The sequence below is a fragment of the Ictidomys tridecemlineatus genome, chromosome 1 (genome assembly GCF_052094955.1).
Source record: "Ictidomys tridecemlineatus isolate mIctTri1 chromosome 1, mIctTri1.hap1, whole genome shotgun sequence".
Lineage (NCBI taxonomy): Eukaryota > Metazoa > Chordata > Mammalia > Rodentia > Sciuridae > Ictidomys > Ictidomys tridecemlineatus.
The window spans coordinates 132,611,306-132,634,042 of NC_135477.1; the positions used below are offsets into that span (position 1 = coordinate 132,611,306).

The 22,737-nt window shown below is 39.3% G+C and overlaps 1 protein-coding gene across 1 annotated transcript; it reads left to right on the plus strand.

The window, feature by feature from the left end:
• Window positions 1-14,580: 14,580 nt before the first annotated feature.
• On the plus strand, window positions 14,581-15,975 carry LOC144367135 (sperm motility kinase-like). The gene has a single exon (XM_078022434.1). The coding sequence runs from the start codon at window positions 14,581-14,583 to the stop codon at window positions 15,973-15,975; it is 1,395 nt and encodes a 464-aa protein (XP_077878560.1).
• Window positions 15,976-22,737: the final 6,762 nt, after the last annotated feature.

Sequence of the window (22,737 nt, forward strand, 5' to 3'; positions counted from 1 at the left end):
ATTAGTATCTCAATAAATTATCCTACCAATATATACATATTTTTTATTTTTAAATAATCCTGATGGATAGATTCCAAAATTAATCATGAGTATCATGAGATTTTTGTCTTTTTCTTTCTTTTATCATATTTTTCAACTTTCCTGTAATGAATGTAGATTCATGAATTTTTTTTAAAGTTGATCTCTTATTTATTTATTTTGGGGTTTTTAAAAACTAATCTCAAAATAATTTTTTGCCCTTACTTAAGAATGCCAAGAAAATTTTGCAGTTTGCAATCAGTCAAGTATGTCCCTATAGTGTATATGGTATGTGATTTCAATGGGTGATTACATGCATCAGATTCTTTTTTAACTCAAAAAATTAGGAAAAAATGCTAAAAGTGCTGTTTGGTTCCTGGGAAAAAAAGAGAATGAAATGACCACCCACTCACTGAGAAGGGGTAAAATGGAAGTCACATCAATCAAATCTTCATTCGCATGCAATCAAAACCACTAGAGTTTGTTCTGTCTTGCTTCAATCACTGTTTTAGAGAAAAGCATTTTCTTTTAGAATTCAAAAAATTAGTGGAATTCAGAAACAATGAACACGGTATTGTGGTGGACCTAGTACACTTTATATCATTTCCAATGATATCAATGACAAGCCACAGTTTGACAGGTGAGATTAAAATGTATCTCACAGCTATTCAATGCCAGTATATCTGGGGTTTTATAACCAGTTTCCCAATGTCATTTATCCTAACTGACACTGAAGGTCAGACAATTTTGAGTGTATGTGTACATGTGTGTATTTTTACAGAAGGGAAAACAGACCACCCCAGAAGTCAAGATTATTGCTAATATATTTTGTGGGCATGAATAGTTTTTCCAGAAGTTGGTTATAAGAATTATAAGTACTAGAATTTTCCATATTCTGATGTTTTTCCTAAAAAAGACTAAAAAACCAAGGATCTTAAGAATTACATTGCATTCCTAAGAAAGTTTTTAATTATCTGGCTTCCATATATAGCCTAGCAGTGAGGCACCAATTATATAAATTAAAATTCTTACACATTTTTTAGAAGGATGGCTTGCCAGCAGTGCATCCTTCCTATTGAGTTGAGTTAAAATAACCGAGTCTACCCTTGGTTTTCAATTATAATTAACTGTTAATTTAACTTCAATTTTACTATCTAGTTTGTTAAAGACTGTAGTGACTCATGTTTAAATATTTTCTTTTAGGGATGGGGAAGTAAGACTATCCAATAAGTTATACTCAAAAATATATATCCTGTGGCCAGGCATGGTGGTGCATGCCTATAATCCCAGAAGCTCAAGAGGCTAAGGATGGGGGGAAATCACACATTCAAGGTCAGCCAATAGCACAGACCACATTGCCTGCTGCCCTTCTGGATCCACCTTTGTGTTTGGTCCCTCCTCATGGATGGCTAAACATGGCTGTGCTACAATAATGGAGACTTGGCAACAACCATAACAAGCAACAGTGGCTTGAGGATACCCAGCTGGCCTGCCTCGGACTTTCTCAGAGCTTCTCTGAAGTCCTTGAATCTTCTTACTCGGTCCTTTGGTCTCCCTCTCCTTTGTAGGATTCACTCCCATAGGGCAATCTGAAGCTTCTCCCTGCCTACTCTGACTTTCTTCCCTTTTCCTTATGGGTATTTCTCTCAACAAATCTTTTATACATCTAGTCCTACCTTAATTACTTTTCAGAGGAACCAGACTTAGTGATAAAATGAAATGAGGAATATATTAAAGAAAATTTTCCAAAAAAAAATGTAGATTGAAAAAATTCAGTCACAAAAGAATAAATAGTATATAATTTCATTTACATGAATTTCTAAGGCATGTAAAACTAGTCTGGGATGAAACAAAATCAGAACCATAGTTGCCTCCAAAAGTCGAAGGATAGGCATGACTGGTAAGAGATATGAAAAGCCAAAGCAAAATCTTTTGATAGAAACAAAGAAGGATAATAGGTGAATAGATGCATGATAATAAGTATAGTAAAGTATTAAATTAGGATCTAGTGAAGAAGAATATAGGTGTTTACCATAAAATTCTATGAACTTTTCTATGACTAAAAATTTTCATAGAAAATTCCAAAATATTGGGTACTAAAAAGAGAAAATCCCATGGACTTCAAGAGGTCAAAACAAACAAACAAAAAAAAAGATGAAAAAAACATAATGGCTTCAGACTAGAAGCTAGAATATAATTTTGTTAGCCAACTTTCAATTACTATAATGAAATACTTGACATAATAAGTCTATAAAGGGAAAAAGATTATTTTGGCATATAATTTGGGAGATTTCATACATAATCAATTGACTCTATTGTTTTGGGCCTGCAGTGAGGTACATATCATGACAGGAGTACTCAGTGGAGCAAAATTAGTTAACTCATATACCAAAAGAAAAAGGAAATGAGGAGGGGGCCTGGATTCCACAATCTCCTTCAAGGGCACACACCAATGACCTTAAGAGTCTAGCCCCTGGCCTCCCAGTAGCACCACCAATAGCAAGCTTTTAAATACATGGATCTTTGGGGGACACTCAAGATCCATTCCATAGCAATAATATAAGAGTAAAACACAAAGGATCTCAGGAAATTTGCTAATAAGTAGTTTCTTAGTAGGATGTGCTTCATAAAAGGAAAAGTGTAAAGTCATTAAACAGAAGGATGCAGCAGCCAACAGAAAGAGATTCAATATAGAGAATTCCCAACTTTCCTGGGACAAGTAGCTACAGAACAACAGCCATTCAGTTGGTGTAGACAGCATATGTTGTAGGACAAAGAGATCAATGAATGCCCCTTGGGGAAAAAAATGAGATGTGATTTTTTACTACTTAATTTATGTCTTTATTGTAAAGAGTTTCTCATATCAATAGAATAATTTGTCAATTATTAGTATTAAGTATTTAAAATAAACAAACATGCAAAAAGAATTCATTATCAAACTTAAGAAAAACAAAAGTCTTTATAACGTTATAGTTAAAGCTTTGTCCCAGGGTTTCATAAACTGACTTCCAGACCACTCACGTGTAATCGAATCAAGCCTTTATTGAAGCACACCGGTGGCAGCTGACCAGAACATAAAGCTGTTTCCCTGATCAGCCCCGAACAATTGCAAGGGCACTCCTTATAATCCTGAAAACCGCAAAAGGGACGTTCGAGGGGTCTAGCCAATGCAAGCAAGCCAGGTTACAGAAGCAGGACAGTGCAGTCAAGCGGAGGGAAGCCTAACCAATCACAGTTAGCCCAGTCACCCCAGTTCCAGAAACAGAGCCCTATTACCCTAGTTACAGAAACAATGCCCCATTAGGTAGTTCCGTGTTCTTAAAGGAAAAGAACATCTTGCTCCAGGCATGGTTGTTTTACAGGATGAAGTCATAAAACAAAATGGAGTCACATTTGCTCCTACTATCACAATAAGAAGTAGATTATCACCATAATACAGCTCAGCTATTGACGATATTAATGTACTCAAAGGAACATAGACATTCGATATTGATTAAACCTAAAAATATTCTTTAACTATATTGAAAGTGATGAGAGATAGAAATTATGGGCACTGATAGTAAATAGTAGTAAAAAGAAAATTAATTACCATTCATAGCTGGAAATCAACAGATAATACTGAAATCTGAAAAATCAAGAAAGGAGAAAAAGAAGATTATCTAAAAATTCATCATAATAAAGATTTAAGAATTCACAGTCATCATCCCTGAGAGAAGAAATTGAGGGCAGAGGTATGTACAGGGTTGTGCTATTTCTTGTTATATTCCTGTTGTCTTATGTGGCTTCTAAAAGTATGTACATGAATAGGCTGGAAAGTTCTAGGCCAGCCTCAGCAATTCAGTGAAGCAACTTAGAGAGACCCTGTGTCAAAAATTTAAAAACAAATAAAGTAAAAAGGGCTGGGGATGTTGCTCAATGATAAAATACCCCTGGGTTCAATCTCCAGTAACCTAAATAAACGAATAAATAAATAAATAAATAAAGGCCACCAAAGTACAAATTAAATTCTTGACCTCTCACCCAATTCTTAGAACAAAATCATTTAGAAAGATTGAAGAGATGCCTTTAATAAAGAAGAATCTAATGACCATGAACAATAAAATCAGAAGTGACAAATGTGGAGAAAAGATGAATTGCATAGGGATAAGATTTTATGTCCTGAAGTTTAAATTGGGCCTCAACACTTGCTAGCAGTGTGACTTTTGGCATTTACCAAGGTAACTGTACTATAGGGAAAGAAAAATACCCAGATGTTTAGAGAAATACATAACAGTGCCCAAGAGCCAACACTAATTCCTAAGAATGTAAGATACCAGTACTATCTGTGGAATGATGTCCAATTGGCATTTTGTCTACCTCACATTAAGCTGACCATACAATCCTATACACCATTGCTCCTGACCAAGGCATTTACTTTACATTGGACATGACCAGGGGATATAATGGTTTTACCATGTGCCATCATGGTTTTATCAGGTTTTACAAAGAGGTAGCAAGTAGTGATTAGATTGAAAGCATCATGTGGAATAAATATCTGGGAAAGTGAGGGTACAGATCAATAATGTAGTTAACTGTGCTAAACCAGCCAGAAGAAGTAATTCTGCTTTTCCCAAGGCTCAATTGTATCAGCTGAGGAACCAATGGCTAGAAAGATGGTACTATTAACCCAGTTATAGATGGTATTTTCCATTCAATTGTCTTCAGGCTTTGTGGCAATTACAGAGAAAAGAGGAATGCTTTCAGTACTTGGTGGGACTAGTAGTACTTCGACTGGGCTACTTCAAAGTCTTTATGCCACTATGAAGACAGCAGGATAGGGAGAGGCACGAGGATTATTTTAGTCTGGCTCCATTGATTCTAATATTCAAGAAAAGAGGATTTTTGCTACACAAAGGGGCAGGGAGGGGAATAACTAGAGCAGCACTTTCTCACATTTCCATGTCCAGTACTGAAAGTTAATCAAAGACTCTGGCAATCTATTCAAGTAGAACCACTGAAAGCTTAGGTGCCACTGGAAAGAAGTTTTGAGTGGCTCCAGTGGCTAATGAATCCCAGCCAGCTGAAGTGCTCTCAGAGGGCAAGCAAACAGAGAGGCTTGATGGAGGAAGAAAGTCATAAACACCAGTGACAGCCTCATGGTCAGTTGAAGAAACAAAGACTAAAGATTCTATTTGTTTTTTCCTTATTGAGTCATGGCTGTATTTACCCATGTAAATTAAATTCCCTTTTCTTGGAGAAGTTATTAGTAGTAATTAAGATACAATGTATGCCATTCGTAGCCAAATCTGAAGTGAAATTGTATAGAACTAAATCAAAGGAACATCCTCAGAGATTCTGTACATCGGGCCTGACTCACTTGGGATTTTCTTTCTATTGAAAGAGAAAGGACACATTGCAAGTTGAGTGAGAGATTATTATTATATTATGCTAGGTGAAGGCATTTTGTAAACAGGTATAGAAGGTCACATATAGGTAGCCAAAAGGGTAAATTAAGGTGAATGCTTGTCATTTGCTGGCTGCACAAATCCCATCCTAGTGGGGAGCAATCTCCATTTTTGTGAGCCCTACAGGCACAGCCCTGCATACAAAGATCAAAGAAGGCTAAGTATGCCTTCTCATATCAAAAGCACAGTGCCTCAGATCACACAGGTCCTATCCCCAGCTTTTGTGCCATCAGTGAGTGATGCAGTGATAAAGGGACAGTGTATGGTGCAGTGTTAAGCAGCAAGGATGGGTAGTGAGAGTGTTATGGTTTGGATGTGAGGTATCCCCTAAAAGTTCATGTGTGAGACAATGCAAGAAGATTCAGAAGAGAAATGATTGAGTTGTAAAAGCCTTACCCCAATCAGTGGTTTACTCCCCTGATAGGAATTAACTGAATGATAAATGAGGTGATAGGGTGTGGTTGGAGAAGGTGGGGACTGGCATGTGGCTTTGGGTATATATTGGTATCTGGCAAGTTCTCTCTCTGTTCCTAATCACCATGTAAGCTGCACTCTTCCACTGTGATGTTGTGCCTCACCTCAAGACTGGAGAAATGGAGCCAGCCCTCTATGGACCTCTGAAACTGTGAACCCTCAAAAAGATTCTTCCTCCTCTACAGTTAGGTTATTTAGTCACAGCAGTGAAAAAGCTGACTTAAAACACAAATTGGTACTGAGGAGAGGGGTCATTGATGTGGCTATACTCATCATGTGGTTCAAAAGCTTTTTGAGTTTTTTTGGAATTGGTGGGAGGAATTTTGAGATGTTTAGCAGTGTAATCCGGAAATGCTTTGGATTGTTGTAAATTGAGAGTAATGACCATTTCTGGTGGTAGCTCAGAAGACCAGAATGGCAACAGGACCATGCTCAGTGAAGACAGGCCTCAAGAAGGTTCAAAAAAGGAGGACTCCATTGGAATTTGCAGCAGAGGCCATTCATGTTATGTTCTATTGAAAAGTTGCCTGCGTTTTGCCCACATCCTGAGACTTTCTGTGAGGCTGATTTTAAAAACAAGGATCTTCTTAATCTGGTAGAAGAAATTTCTAGGCAGCATAGCATTCAGGCAGGGGCATGGATATTGCTGGTGGCTTTTAGCCAAATTGAATCTGATAGTCAGGAGCAAAAAGAATAGCAGAAAGATTTGGAAAAAGTGAACTTGAAAGTTGGGAGTAAAACTGGGGCTAAGGAAGTTGTAGTTGTTAAAGACATTACCACCACTAAAGAAATACTAAAGACTTTGCCCAGAGACAATAATAAAAATGGCTTGAGGGCCACTCAGGAGCTGGCAAGAACACACACCATTTCAAGCTCAAGGGAAAAGATAAAAATTATCTTGAGAAGAGACCAGTGCAGAACTCTTCTAGTACAAAGGGGACTAGGAAAGTTTTCGACATGCTCAGCTACACAGGCACTCAGAGGCCACTTCAGCCAGGGTCTGTGGAGGCTTGGAAACTGCTGGAGATGGTGACAGACCTTAGCATCAACTATGTGGTTCTCATTGTTCGGGAATGCAGGATGCTGGCTGAGTTTGGGTGTCATGGAAATTAACCAGGATTACAAAAGAAAGCCTTGGAAGCCAGCAAAAATCCATCAGGGTTGGAGTCCTTGTGGGAATTCCCTGAGAAGGTAAAAGTATGGAGATTTGAGGAGGAAGCCAAAGCTTCATTGTAGACCCTCAGGATTAAGAAATGCCAATAACTTGGGGTATTGTCCTAAGGAAAGCTGCAGTAATTGAGCAGAGACAATCCAACCTAAAGGCCACTTGTGCTGCAACCAAAAAGGCCACAGGGATATAGGTATGCAAGCCCTTTGGAGCTACTTCATGATGCCATGTGCCAAGATGTGGGACATAGAGATACAAGACTTCTTTGCACAAATGAATTTTGGTCTTTATTTAGTCATATCCCTTCTTTCTATGCCCCTAATTTTATAAATGGAAATGTTTACTCCATACTTTTATGTCATGGATATTGGTAAACTGCTTTTATTACAGGAGCTAACAATGCAAGATCGTCCTGAGCTTCAGAGAAGACTTTGGACTTGAACTTTAAGCAATCTTGGACCTGTTGAGACTGTGAAAACTCTTGGGAATGGACTAAATGTATTTTGCATTGTGATATGGTTGTGAACTTTTGGGAGCTGGGGCAGAATGCTATGGTTTAGATGTGGTGTCCCCCAAAAGCTCACGTTTAAGACAATGCAAGGTTCAGAGAAGAAATAATGGGTTGTGATAATCTTAACCCAATCAATGATTGAATCCCCTGATAGGGAGTAACTTGTAAGGAGTTTGGTAGGGTGTAGTTGGAGTAGGTGGTGCATTGGGGGAATGATTTGGGTGTATATATTTTACATCTGGTGAGGAAAGTTGTCTCTCTGTTTGTTGATCATCATGTGAGCTGCTTCCTCTGTCATACTCTTCTCCCATGATATTCTGCCTCACCTCGAGCCCAGAGGAATGGACTAAGACCTCTGAAACACTGAGCCTTCAAGTAAACTTTTCCTCCTCTACAGTTGTGGTGATCAAGTCATTAATCATAGCAATGAAAAAGCTGATTAAAACAATTCCCTATCAACTTTATTTTGCCATGTGATTCAGCAAACTCAAAGGAGAAGCAACTTAAGTCCCCCTGGGTGCAATCTTCTCTATACCTGCTTCATTCACCTTCTGCTAGGTACACCCCAGGCCACAAGGGAGGGACTTGCCTGGACAGTGTGGAAGTGTTTGCTTTGATCTCCAGTCTCCAGCATCAACTGCAACTGTGACTCCCTCAAGAGGACTCCTTCTCACATTTCCACTGCCAGTTGAGAGACAGAGAGTACTTTTCAAGCATCGGTGCTACCATGCAGGCTCTGGATCAGCTAAGATCAAGCTGATTTTCTGATTTCATTTTTTCCATAGCAAATCTGTCATGTTTTTCTGTTTTTTCCCTCCCTCTATGGAGAACCAGCCCCTCTCCCTCTGCTGCTGCCACAACTGCCTTGGCTCTGATGTAGTCTTTCTACTTTGTTTAACATACCCACATTTCTGAGTCTCTATGAAACTCTGGCTATCCAATATTGAAGTTAGTGAAATCCCTCTTTCACCCACCTCATTGAGAAACAGTAATCCTGCTGCTTGAATCCTGAGCCTTGGAGTGACTAGGAATGCAGCCATCCATAATCTGCCATCTTCAGTCCTTCCCTAAAAGGAAATTAAGAGTATAATTTTTATTGGTAATAATATCATAAAGAATAAAATGCTTGGAATAAATTTAATCAAGGGGATGCAAGACTTATACACTAAAAAAAGCACAAAACATGACTGAAAGAAATTAAGATCTTAATTATGAAGACATTTTGTTTTTATAAATTGGAAGATTTAGATGGCAATACTCCCAAAGTGATCTACAGATTGAAAGCAATTCCTATCAAAATCACACCAGTCATTTTTCGCTCAAATAGAAATCGGAGTGACTGGGGAAGCTGATGCCAAATTTGAGACCAGCCTCAGCAATGTACTAAACCCTGTCTCAAAATAAACCCTAAAATATGCTGGGGTTGTAGCTCAGTATTAGAGCACCCCAGGTTTAATCACCAGTACCACAACAAACAAACAGATAAAAAGAAACTTTCAGAAACAGATGGCTTTGCTGGCAAATTCTACCAACAAGTAAGAATTAGGTAATGTGAATTCCACACAAATTGTTCAGAATAAAGAATAGGAAAGAATACTTCCCGACTCATTGTATGTTATAGGAACTGTCCTGATATGACCACAAAAGAACATTAGAAGAAAATAAAGTTAGAGGCTAATATCGTTCACGAACATAGCTGCAAATATTCTGAACAAAATGTTAACAAATCCAATCCAAGAATATAGGAAAAGGTCAATACAACAGGTCCAAGTGCCATTTATTACAGGAATTAAATGTTGATTCAACATGCAAAAATCAAGGAATGTAATTTACCATATCAGCAGGTTAAAGAAAAAAACATATGAGCATCACAATATATGCAGAAAAAATATTTTGATAATATTCAACATCTGTTGTTGTTTGCATCTGGATTGTGCCCCAAAGTCTCATGTTGTGAAAACTTGGTTCCCAATGCAGCGAAGTTCAGAAGTATGGGCTATAAGAGGTAATCTCTTCTTGAAAGGAGTAGATACTTAAAAGCATGCCCTTGGGGTCTTCACCTAGTCCCTAGCCCCTTCCTCTCTCTCTCTTTGCTTCCTGCCCTCAAAGAGATGAGCAATTCTGCCCCACCATGTCCTCTCTGCCATCAAGCTCTGCCTCTTCACAGACTCACAGCAGTGGAGCCAGCAGACCATCCACTGAGAACTCGGAGCTGATGAGCCCAGGTCTCTCCTCCTCTTAAGTTGTTCATGTCACGTAATTTTGTCCCAGTGATGAAAACATGACTGACACATGTTTATTTCTGATAAAAACTCCCAGAAAACCAGAAGTTGTAGGAAATAAGCTCAATGAATAAAGGGCATCTGCAAAAAGCTTACAGCTAGAGTCGTATTTGATGGCAAAATATTAAATTCTTTCCTCCTGAGAAACATGGAAAGAATGTCCATTCTCCTCTTCATCGTTATACTGGGAATCTTAGATACCACAGTAAGGCAAGAAAAAGAAATAAAAAACATACAGATGTTAAAAGAAGGGAAAAAATATCCATATTTGGAGATAAAATTGTTGTCTTTATAGAAAATGCCAAAGAGAAAAAACCTACACTAAATTACTTGAACTAAAAAACAAGTTTTGAAAGATCATAGGATACAGGACCAATACAAAAATAAATAAATTAATTAAAGCTGAAATTTACCTTTGTAAAAGTACTCTTTTCAATAAAGACCTAGTGGCACATGACTGTAATCCCATCAGCTCAAGGAAGAATAGCAAGTTCAAGGCCAGACTTGACAACTTAGCAGCACCTTGTCTCAAAATAAAGAACAAAAGGGCTCAGATGTAGCTCAGTATTAAAACACTACTGGGTTCAAGACCCCTTGTTCATCCCCCCCTCAAAAAAAGTGTTGTTTATAACAGCAATAAAAATTCCATGAAATACTTAGACGTGAATCTTAATTAAATATGTATGAGATCTGCATATATTCTACAAAACATTGAGGAAATTAATTAAAGAATAAAAAATAATACATGAGGATTATGGACTAGAAGTCTTGCTATTGTTAAGTATGTCAATTTTTTGGACATTTATCTATGAATACAACAAAATTCTAATCAGTATTCCCAGAGAAAATAAAAATTTTGTGTTGTAGCAATTAACAAGTTGGTTTACTTATTTTTTCCCTTTAGGAACATGAAAGAACAAGAATAGCTAAAACAGTTTTGGAAGGGGAGAACAAAATTGAAAGACTGATATTATTTGGTTACAGAATCCTAGAAAACTGCTGCATGGTACTGGAGAAAGGACACACACATATACAGCAATAGAGCCTAGGAATAGACCCACATGTGTGGTGTTAATTGCTTCTAAGCTAGAGATGTAAAGATAATTCAGTGAAGAAAATATACTGGGAGCTATCTAACTATTCCTTTGAAGTATAAATACCCTGTGGAGGTTCCAGGCCTAAGGCTAAAGATTTATCCAAGGCCTTGAAAGAGGAGCCAGTCCTTCCCCTTATCACACTCTGCTTCTAGAGACATGCTTCCTGCTAGACACCTTGTGCAAAACCGTATATCTTTTAGACTAGAAAAGAATGTGGGAATGATTAAATATCTATGTTCAAAAGAAAAATATCCAACAAGCATGAAAATCTATGATCTGTACACTAAACCCTATTCAAGAATTATCTCTAAGTGGGTTCATGTAAAATTATACAAATATTATAGGACGTAGAGAAAAACTTTGTTACCTTGTGATCTTGAGAATTAGAGTAAGAGTTGTTAAACATATGCTAAAGAAGATCCTTATCTGCTTACTGATCATCATGTGAGCCATTTCCTTCTGCAATACTCTTCTACCATGATTTCCTGCCTCACCTCAGGCCCCAAGCAATAGAGCTAGCTGACCATGTACTGAGATCTCTGAAACTTGCTTCTAATGAGAAATCAGATGAGGACCATATTGGGAAATTAAGGAAAAACCTTCCTCCCTCCCAACATCATAGGTGTTAAGAATGTGCTCTTGAACATCTTAAGGAACAGAAAATTTTGATATATTATCACTATGTGAGTGAGGTGATCCTTTTGACACCAATTATTTGCAAGAACAAGGAATTGAATACCCCAAGCACAGATATGATTAAGTCTTCCAAAGCCCAAATTTATTAAAAAATTTTTAGGCTTTTGATGACAAATTACTTTATGACTGAATTACTTTACAAATTTTAATTTTTAAACAAGTAAATAATAGTCTCCATAGCCCACTGAAACAAAAAATATGTCACTATAAACAATATCCAACAAAAAAATATGTCAATATAAACAATATCCCTTGCCATGAAGCAAAGTTACCAAATTGCAAAGAACTAAAATTATACTCAGGGTATTCTTTCACTTATTATAAAATTATACTCAGGGTATTCTTTATTCTTATTACACTCAGGGTATTCTTTCACTACAAAGAACTGAAACTTTAGAAATCAGTAAGAAAGATAAAATTTCCAAACCTTAGGAGGAAAAGCACACTTCTAAATAATCTATAGGTCAAGAAAGTTCCCAGAGAATAAAAATATACACTTAACCTAGTGAAAAATGATATTTAAAAATTTGTGGAACACATTTAAAGCAGTACTTGAAAATCGATAGCATTAAAAACACATTACAAATAAGGAATAGTCACAATTTAATAATGTAACTGGGAAATCTTGGTGTTGAGGGCAGGGTGTTTGAAGGGCAAATAAACCAAAATCAAGCAGAAGAAAGAATTAATGAAGATCAGAGATTAATTAAAGTAGAGACAATGGAAGAAATCAGGGAGATAAAGAGCTGCTTGCTTGAAATGATTAATAAAATTTACAAATTATAATAACATTGATGAAGAAAAGAAGAGACAAATTTTCAACATCGAGTATTAAATGGAATATTAATTATGACAGACCCTGAAGACATCAACAGCTTTTTAAGGAAATAGTGTCCCCTCTTTTCCCCACAGAGGGTTCATGTGTTGGCAGCTTTGTCCTCAGGGTGCTGATGTTGGTTGGTAGAATTGTTAAGAGGTGGAACAAGTGAAGGGTTACTGGGTCATGGGCATCAGGACTTGGCAAGACCATACCCACTAAAGATATGCACTTCATTCATGAGCCCAGGATGTCAGATGATTGAGTGGGTAGATGCAGAAGCGTCATAAGACAAAATTCCACACCTATGGATAAAAGCTCTTAGAAAAACAGGAATGGAGCAAATTATGCTTTAATTATATCTCTCAGAGCCGTTGTATAGGTTCTAATCCTGCACCTAGGAATAGGTCCTTTTTTCAGAAATAGCAATATTATGATGTAATTACCTAAGATGGGGTCATAAGGGAGTAGGGCAAGCTGTTGTTTCAGTGAGACGTGTGACCTTATAAGGAGAGCAGGGCAGGCTACTGATTCACTGTGCCTTATATCCTGATTATCTTCTTTCCTATCTAATAGATTTTTTATGTAAAATATTTGAATATCCATCCCTTTGGTTTTATGTATGTCCTAGGGGTACCTCTGTACAGTGTCCCTGGTGAGAACCTATATAGATAGCATCATAGCTTCAGGGTGATGACAAAACCAGACCTATTTGGGAAATGAAATTATAAAAATGTTATGGTGAGAAACTCATTCCTGGGGAAGGGGTCAGTTCCCTTTCCCTTGCTCAGAAAACCTGATGGACCATGGGTCCCCACCTTCTGGATTGTAAATAACTTCCCTTGGGAGTCTGACTCCTCCCCTTTGATCTGTAAATGTGGAAGCTCTGGGCCCAAGGAAAAAGATGTATCAAAGGCCTTGTAAGAGGAGCCACTTCTTCTCCATATCACACTCTGCTTCTGTAAACATGCTACCTCTAGAAACCACTTGCACAATTCTATGTCAAGTAGACTAGAAAATTTGACACTAGATACCTATAAATATTGTTAAAAACTGGACATAGGAGCTCAGAATTTGTTTTGTTTTCCTCTGGGCCCGCTGGTGTAAAATAAAATTTGAAGTTCTTTCCCTTGACTGCTGCTTGATGCTTCTGGACCAATCAGTTTCCCTCAGCATCAGTACCACAAAATGCTGATCTTTTGCATCTCTACCAATCTCCATCAATTACTAGTGTCACCTTGGAACACATACGCATTGTGTGTAGGACTGCATGGAGAAATTATGAGAAACTTTTCCCCATCTAACCCCCATAGGTGTTAATACTGTGCTCTGTGGTGTCTGAGGGAACAGAGAATCTTAATACTGTGCTCTGTGGTGTCTAAGGGAACAGAGAATCTTATCACAGTATCACATGTGACCGAGGCGCTACCATCCTTTAAATACCAGTTATTAGAAGTTGGAAGAAAAAAGGAATTGAATACCTTGAGCATAGATACATTCTGGTCTTACAAAGCCAAAAGTTATTACAGATTTTTAGAGTGAAAATGAAAAGGACATTGAAATTATATACAAATATTAATTCTTTAAAAATTAAATATCATCCTAAAAACTACTAAAGCAAAAAAAAAAAATGTCTGGAGTACTTTCTTATTTCTATTCCGAAATGGAAGCAGTTCTGGAGGCCCAAAAGGGAGATGACCACTGGGAGTTATGGCCAGGCATGCCTGGGCCACTGCTTGCTCTGATGTCACAAAGATCCACTGTGAGCAAGTGTCAAAGTACAGGTATATAAGAGAGTGGCTTTGGCTGAGTTTTTGTCCACAAGTACAGGAAGCTCTTGGTGGTGACCTGTCGGACTCCCAGATAGTTAGTGCGTTTGGTGGTTGGTGGTTGGCGGTTGTTGGTGGTGGTCTTTGGATATTGGTTCTTTGATTTGGGTTTGTTGTTTTGTCTTGTATTTGTTTTTCATTTGGGTTTGTTGTTTTGTCCTGTTTTTGTTTTTGATTTGGGTTTGTTGTTTTAGTCTGTTATTTTTTTTTAAGCTAGAATCCTTAGTTGGTGTTCCTGCTTAGGATGGATAGCCAGAGTAGTGAGAGTAGTGTAGTGGGGCAGGGGCCTAGCTCCTGCAAGTCTACAGTCCTGAGGGACCAGTATGAGGTCCTGAGGGACATTGGGCATGGTGGGTTTGGCCAGATCAAACTAGCCCGCCATTGCCTCACTGGGGCACAGGTGGCAGTGAAAGTTCTGCAGAAGAAAGGGCAGAAACTCCAGCTCCTCTCTGAACCGGATATGATGAGGAGCCTGGAGCATCCCAACATTATCCAGTTATTTCAGGTCATTGAGACCCGCGAAAATATCTACCTGGTGATGGAGCACGCAGGTGGGGGCCAGCTATTGGACCAAGTCCCTCCGGGTGGCATGCAGGAGGAAGAGGCGCGCAGACTGTTCCGGGAGGTGGTGTGTGCCGTAGCCTACTGCCATGACAAGGGCATGGTGCACCGAGACCTGAAGCCAAAGAACATCATGCTGGATGACAGGGGTCACATTAAACTTATCGATTTTGGCTTCAGCACCTGGGTCACACCAGGCCAGAAACTGAAGGAGTCCTGGGGCACTCTCTCACACATTGCCCCTGAAATTATCCAGAGGCAAGCATATGAGGGCCCCCCAGTGGACATCTGGAGCCTGGGCGTCACTCTGTATTTTATGTTGACAGGGAAGCTCCCATTTATGGGATCCACCCGTAAGGAGACGATGCGGCAGATCGTGCTGGGATTGTACCGTGACCCTCCCCATGTTTCTCTGGCAGCACGGATGCTCATTTACCAAATGCTGACCCTGGATCCCAGTAAGCGGCCCACAGCCAAGCAGATCCTTCGGCACATATGGCTGATGCAGGGTGAGCGGCATTTACCCCCTCATTATCAGGAGGCACTCCTCAAACAGCCAGACCTCGAAATACTGACCATAATGTTTGATATGGGTTATGATCTACACGAGACCTGGGTGTCCCTGGCCAAGAGAAAGTACAATGGAGCCATGGCTACCTACCTTTTACTTCAGCACCAGAAAAGCCATGGGCAGGGCTTCATGTTCCAGGGGAAGCCTGTGCCTCCCATGGTTCAGCCTCAGCCATGCCCCCTGGATTCTTCCCATTCCCCTGTCCCCTCAATAAGGAGCCCCAGTGAGCCTGCCCTGCGCACCTTCTCCTTGCCCTGTGAGCTTCCTCTGCCTGAGGAGGCCAAACACTCAGGGCAGAAGCACATTAGGACAGCCAGCCAGCCGCCTATTCACTTCCACTTTCCGCCTGCAAGAACCCCCACACCTGGGTTAGCTTCCCAGTCTGACTCTGGGCAACTCCACGCCAGCAGAAAGCTCTGGAAGAGGGTAACTAGGGGGATTGCTACCTGTGTCCGACAACTGTGCTGTTGCATACCACGTGTCAGCAATGGGGTGGCTCCAATGTAAGAGCAGAAACCTGCCAGATTCATGAAGTGAGGCTCCAATGAAGGGGAGAGCTGACCAGACAACACCAGGGGGCAGCCAGAGGACCCTGTTCTCTGTGGATCCTGACACCTTGCCTGGGCCTCAGTCATGTGGACTCTGAACAGCTGCAGGAGAAGATGTGCCAATCACCTCAGGTGTCTCTGCATGGGTTCCAGCCCAGAGCACTTCTGCATCCACCTGGACATCAGGAGTCTCCTCTGCCCCCACCTGCAGAAGACATCAGAGATGGCTTCCCCGGGACACTCCCCCTGCCCTGCTCCTCTGTCCTTTCTCCCATTCTCCTGAGGCATTTCTTAATATTTTTCAAATTTTGTAATAAAAGTATTGCTCAAAATGTTTATAGTTGCTTTATTTGTAATCACCTCAATCTGGAAACAATTCAATTGTCATTTAGGTGACGAACGGATAAGCAAACCATGGTATGTCCATACTGTAAAATGCTTCTCACCAATAACATGAATAAGTCTTGATTTAAAAAAAAATGGATGAAAATCAAATACTTTAAAAAAGAAACCAGATTCAAAAGGCTATGAAGTACATGATTCTATTCACATGGCTTTTGGAAAAGACAGGCCATTGGATGCCAGGGGCTGGAGGTAGAGAGAAGGGGTGGATTTCAGAGAACCCCAGGGGAATTGTTTCTTTGCAGTACTGGTACATTGAACCCAGGCCCTTGGGAAGGATAGGCAAGCTCTCTACCACTTAGCTGCAGCCCCAGCACAAAGGGGGGACTGTTTTAATTAGGGAACTGTGTCTGGATTGTGATAACATATGTGACTGTATATATTTGTCAAAAGCAGAACCAATACCCAGGTGTAGAGGTGCACATCTGTTACCTCAGAAACTTGGGAGGCTGAGGCAGTAGGATTACTAATTCAAGGCCAGTCTTGGCAACTTTGGCCCTAAGCATCTTAGTAAGACCCTGTCTCAAAATTTAAAAAAGGCCTGGGATGTAGGTCCATGGTAGTGCAATCCTTGGTTCCATTCCCAGTAAAAACAAAAACAAAAACAAATATACAGTACTAAAGATGAAAAGGGTGAATTTTGTAGTGTGTAAATAAAATGGAAAAATGTAAAGAGCCAAGAACAACCAAGAAAATTTTGAAGAAAACCAAAAAATTGAAAGTATTTATTAGATATCAAGAAATATAACAATTATACCATTAAAATAATTTATATTGGTTCATAGAAAAATGGAATGTTGATGCAAAATAAAGAACTTGGAAACATCTATGTATATGGAATCTTGATAAATGCTAATAGAGGGTGGGGCAGGTCTGTCTTTGCAATAAGAGGATACGGGATCATTAGTTTATTATGCAATTTTTTTAAAGTACAACTTATTTTCTGCATAACAACCTATACAGAAATCAACTCGCTTACCAAACGTTGTCTGGAATGTGGAACAACAGGAAATCTCATACGCTGCTGGTGAGAGAGTATAAAATGATCCAAGCATTTGGGGAAAGAGTTTAGCATTATTTTCATAACGTGAAAATGTGCATACCCCATAGTCCAACCAATTCCACTCCCTGGTAGGCACATATGCAACAGAAATATGTGCCCACACGTATCAAGACACATGGCAGCATTGGTCATTGTAGCCCCAAACTAGAAACAACCTGAATATTCATTAATAATGAAATGGATCAGTAAAAGTAGTGTTTTCTACAAGAGTGTAGCATAAAACAAAGGAAGGAGTAAAATATAAAATGGGTGCTATGGTTCATGATGGGAAACCTGTCCCTTTCTCTGGGTTGTCTTTTTCCTCTTTATGGTGATTGAAGAAATTTGCATTCATGGCCCCAGTTTTTCACTCTTTCCAGCAGTCAAGCACTTGGCATGTGACTTTGTAGTTCCCTTAGAATAAAAGGTGGAATCATCTCTCTGCCTCTTGATTCTGGGTTTCTTTGGCCAACAGAATGAGATGCAAATGAGAAGGATCCAGTTCTGCATGTGTCCTCAAGAGACACTGCATGGTTTTCCTTCCTTTCTTCCCCTATCCGCCCCCCCCAACTTCTTTGGCTTCTTATTTTTCTAACTTCACTATGAGAAAGACACATCAAGGGGTTTTCCTTTCATCCTATCCCTTTTTCCTATGCCCCTAATTCCTTTTTATATTGGATATATTTGTAAATGGCTTTTAATTTTATAGAAGCTCACAATGAGAGATTGCCTTGAGCTTCAGAGAGCACATTGGACTTGAACTTTGATCAATCTCAGAACTGTTGAGGCTGGGAGGACTCTTGGGAACAGACTAAATGTATTTTGCATTGTGAGATGGTTGTTAGCTTTTGGGGGTCAGGGGCAGAATGTTATGGTTTAGATGTGGTTTTCCCCAAAATTACATGTGTTGGACAATGCAAGAGGGTTCAGAGAAATGATTGGGTTGTGAGAGCCTTAACCCAATCCGTGATTTAATCCCCTTAGAGGAATTAGCTGAATGGTAACTGAAGTGGGAGGGTGTTGCTGGAGGAGGTGGGAACTGTGTGGCTTTGGATATGTACCTGTATTTGGTGTGTGGATTCTCTCCGTCTCCTGATCACCAGGTAGGCTGCTTCCCTCTGCCACACTCTTCCACCGTGATGTTCTGCCTCACCTCGAGACTGGACGAATGGCACCAGCCCTCCATGGGCCTCTGAAACCGTGAGCCCTCAAACTTTTCCTCCTCTACCGTTGTTCTGGTTAAATCTTTTGGTCACAGCAGCAAAAAAAAAAAAAAAAAAAAAAAGCTGACTAAAATAGTGGAGCGACAGTTACTGTCCTGGCTGCCACCAACAGAGGCAGGCCCCGTGGTGGTGTCCAAACCAGACCATTTTTAAAGCAGGAGTTTGCCTATGTTCCCACCACCTGGTCTCTTCTTTCCTACTTTATATTGTTCCAATTTCTTCTTAAATTAGATTCATGTCTCATTGTTTATAATACAGAGCCAGGTAAGGCAAAACTGTTTTCAGTACTTTAGCAGAAAGGCAGCCACTTTGTTGAGACAAGACCACCTGAAAGCACAAGGGAAGGATATATGGCTTTGCTAAAGGAGGCTCTTTCTGCCTACAGCCAGGAACCAGATATGTCAGAAAGTCAGATGATATTAAGTCAAAGTCTCTGCCTGCTTTAATTAGTTTTTGTGCTGCTGTGGCCAAAAGACTTGACCAGATCAATTGAGGGCAGGAAAAGTTTGTTTGAGGGATCCTGGTTTCTGAGTCCCAGTCCTGACTGACTCCATGGCTCTGAGCCCAAGATGTGACAGAACATCATGGCAGAAGAGTGTAGTGGAGAAAAGCACCTCAGGACATGGCCACCAGGAAGCACAGAAAGAGACTCTGAAGACCAGGGACAAAATAAATACCAAAAGGCACACCCCCAATGACCCTTCTCCTCCAATCATATCCTACCTGCCTAACAGTTACCACCCAGTTAGTTGATTCTAGTGGATTAAGCGTCTCAAAACCCAATCATTTTACCTCTAAACTTTCTTGAATTTTCACACATATGAGTTTTGGGGAGCTACCTCTTACCTAAACCATAACACTGCCCCAAGTTGCCATAAGTGAAAGAGCAGGAAGAGGACGTAAATATCACAGTATTTACAACAGAGATACGGGAAAGCCTGGCCCCAACCCCACCAAGCACTAACTCCAGGAAACTCTTTGACAAAGGTATCAACTGCTTATGCACAAACTTTTGTATGTAATGTCTGGGGTTCACGGATCCCCAAAGAATATTCCTGCCTCAGATACCTGAAAATGAATGTCATTCAAAAAATAATAATCAAGCACAGAAATGTAGCCACCAATGGGTTTGCCCAATTGGTTACTAAAGATTAAACTATTGATTCATTTAAAAAAAATACAGAACTGATCCTTACACTTAGCAGGAAAATGGAAAAACAAATCTACAGAGTGTACTTTTCAAATTCAAGAACAGTACAAACTTTTCACATAACTATCTTTTCTTTGGTATTCAGTAACTACACATAAAAGGGAGTTTTGCTATACAGTATATTAACTCCTCTTTATTTGGTCAATTTAAAAATTCCTCTTTCCCTTCAACAATATCCAAATGAAGATTTTTGTCTTTTCCTCTTCCAACTTTTGTTTTTCCAAATGGACCAGAGCCCAGTAATACTAAAGGAAGAGTTTTTCCTCCGGGCTCAGTGAGTCCATGGAGGACAATAATTCAGGTTTTCTCTGTTAATCTAAATCTAGCACCAGAAATAAAGCTTTGTTCCTGGCCTGTAATCCTCTCCAAAGCAGATTCAACTGAATTTGTTTGAAGTTGTACTGCTAAAGTAAAGACAACATGGTACCTAGAGGTAATCCCCATTCTTCCATACTTCCAGTAAGAAGCAGGATAATCAGCCAGCCTCCTCAAATGAAATGTATGTATTGAATTGAATTTCTACCTTTGCCCTCTTTGTCAGAGTTATCCATTACTCTCCATTCCCTTGAGAATATTCTTATCACATCACACAGGGATTACAACATCCTCTTAGAAGCTTGACCTACTCTTTTCCCACTCCCAACAGATTCTACATAGTACATCAAAATGACTTCTCTAAAACCAATCATTTTTCTTCTTCATTTTATTCAGTGGATACCCACTGCCTTACAAAGAAGTCTACACACCATAGCATTCCTGCAAGGCCATTCAGAATTTAATTCTCTCCTGACAGCAGAGTCTCTTTGGCACTTCTTCTCCTTCAGTTCCATTTACATTTCCCCAAATGCATTTTCTTTTTCTTGTGTCTGAGGCTTTGCCAGGGGAAGAGAAAGAGACTATGGTTGAATGTCTTTCTTTTCTGTTATTTCTTTCTCCTCCACCTCTTTCTTTCTTTCTTGTTCTCCTAGTGAAATCTGCTTCTCCTTCAGCCTCAGCTCACATGTTCCCTTCACTGGAAGTCTTGCAGACTGCCCAAACCTTAGCTCTGCATGTTGCTCCTTAAAGGCTATCACCATGTCGTATTTTCCTTTATGTCTGTATTCCCAACATAGACAACTGTGTGCTCTGCAGTCAGGCCTAGCGCTCAGCAAGCAATAGACATTGAACAAGTGATTTACAAACTTCTATGCTTTTTCTATTAATTCTTTATTTTTCTTCCGTAAGTGCACATTTGCGGATGACAAGACAAAATCTTGTGTTTTGATTCCTGATGCCATGTTAACCACCACTCTGCTCTTGATTTCTGAGATCAACCTTTTAAGATTCCTCAAAGATCACGTGCCTCTTGTCTCTCTGTGCCTAGTTTATTTCATTTAACAGAACTCCAGTTTCATCCATGTTGCTGAAAATGACAAGATGTCATTCTTTTTATGGCTTAATAGCATTCCATTGTTACATGTACCACTTTTCTTTCTTCCACTCATCAGTGGATAGAAGCTTAAGCTGCTTCCACTCCTTGGCTCTTGGCTCTTGTGGACAGTGCTGCAGTGAACATGGGAGTGCAAATATCTCTCAGACACAATGATGTTATTTCCTTTGGATATATACCCAGAGTGCAATTGCTGGACCATCGTTTGATTTTTAATTCTCTGAAAAATGCCACACTGTTTCCTTGAAGGATTGTACTTCCTACCAACCGATTGTGAGGGTCCTCTACTCTCACCATCCTCACAGCACATGTAATTGATAATTGCCATTCTTACTGGTGTAAGGTGATATCCGATGGTTTTGATTTGCATTTACCTGATGATTAGGCATGTAGAGTATATTTTATGTGACTGTTGGCCATTTTTATCCCCTTTTAAGAAATATCTATTTAGATCTATCGCCCATGTTTAATTGGGTTATTGTGGTTTTTGAGTTTTTGGAGTTACTTATATTTTCTGGATATCAATCCCTTGTCAGATGTATTATTCGCAAATATTTTCTTCCATTCTGTAAGTAGTCTCTAGATAAGGATTTGTCAGTTTTGTTTATATTTCCAAAGAGCCAGCCCTTTTGGGGGGTTAATTTTTTGTATTTTTTTTTCAGCCTTTACTTCACTTATTCTTGCTCTGATCTTTGTTATTTTTTCCATCTACTAATTTTTTCTTTGATTCATTACTGTTCTTCTAGTTTCATGTAATGCAGCAACAGGTTGTTATTTGAGATCTACATTTTTGAAGTGGACATCGATGACTATGAACTTCTCCCTTTTTATTGCTTTGGCCATAGTTTTTGGTATTGTATTTCTATTTTTATTTGCTTCCATACTTTTTCAATTTCCTTCTTGATTCTTTTTTTTTTTTTTTTTTGGTCCATGGCTTGTTCAAAAATAGGTTGTTTGATTTCCATGCATTTGTATAGTTTCTAAAGTTTTTCTTGTTATTAATTTCTAGTTTTATTACATTGTGGTCAAAAAAGATACCTGATGCAATTTCAATCTTTTTGTTAAAACATGTTTTGTGGGCTATCATGTGATTTATCCTGGAGAATGTTCCATGTGCTGATAAGAAATATGGGCATTCAGAAGCTGTATGGAATTTTCTTAGATGTCTACTAGGTTCATTTGGCCTAGGATACAGTGTAATTCTAATGTTTCTTTGTGATGTTATGGTTTGTATATGAGGTGTCCCCCAAAAGATCCTGTGTTAATGTAGGAGGTGAAATGCTTAGATTATAAGAGCTATAACCTAATCGATAGATTGATCCTTTGATGGATTAATAATTTGAAAGGACTGCTGTAGTGGGTGGTAGCTATAGGCAGATAGGGTGTGACTGGAAGAGGTGAATCACTGGGGCCAT

Bases quoted from the DNA above. Each gene is read 5' to 3' on its own strand.
- LOC144367135 (XM_078022434.1), top strand. From the start codon at position 14,581: ATGGATAGCCAGAGTAGTGAGAGTAGTGTAGTGGGGCAGGGGCCTAGC.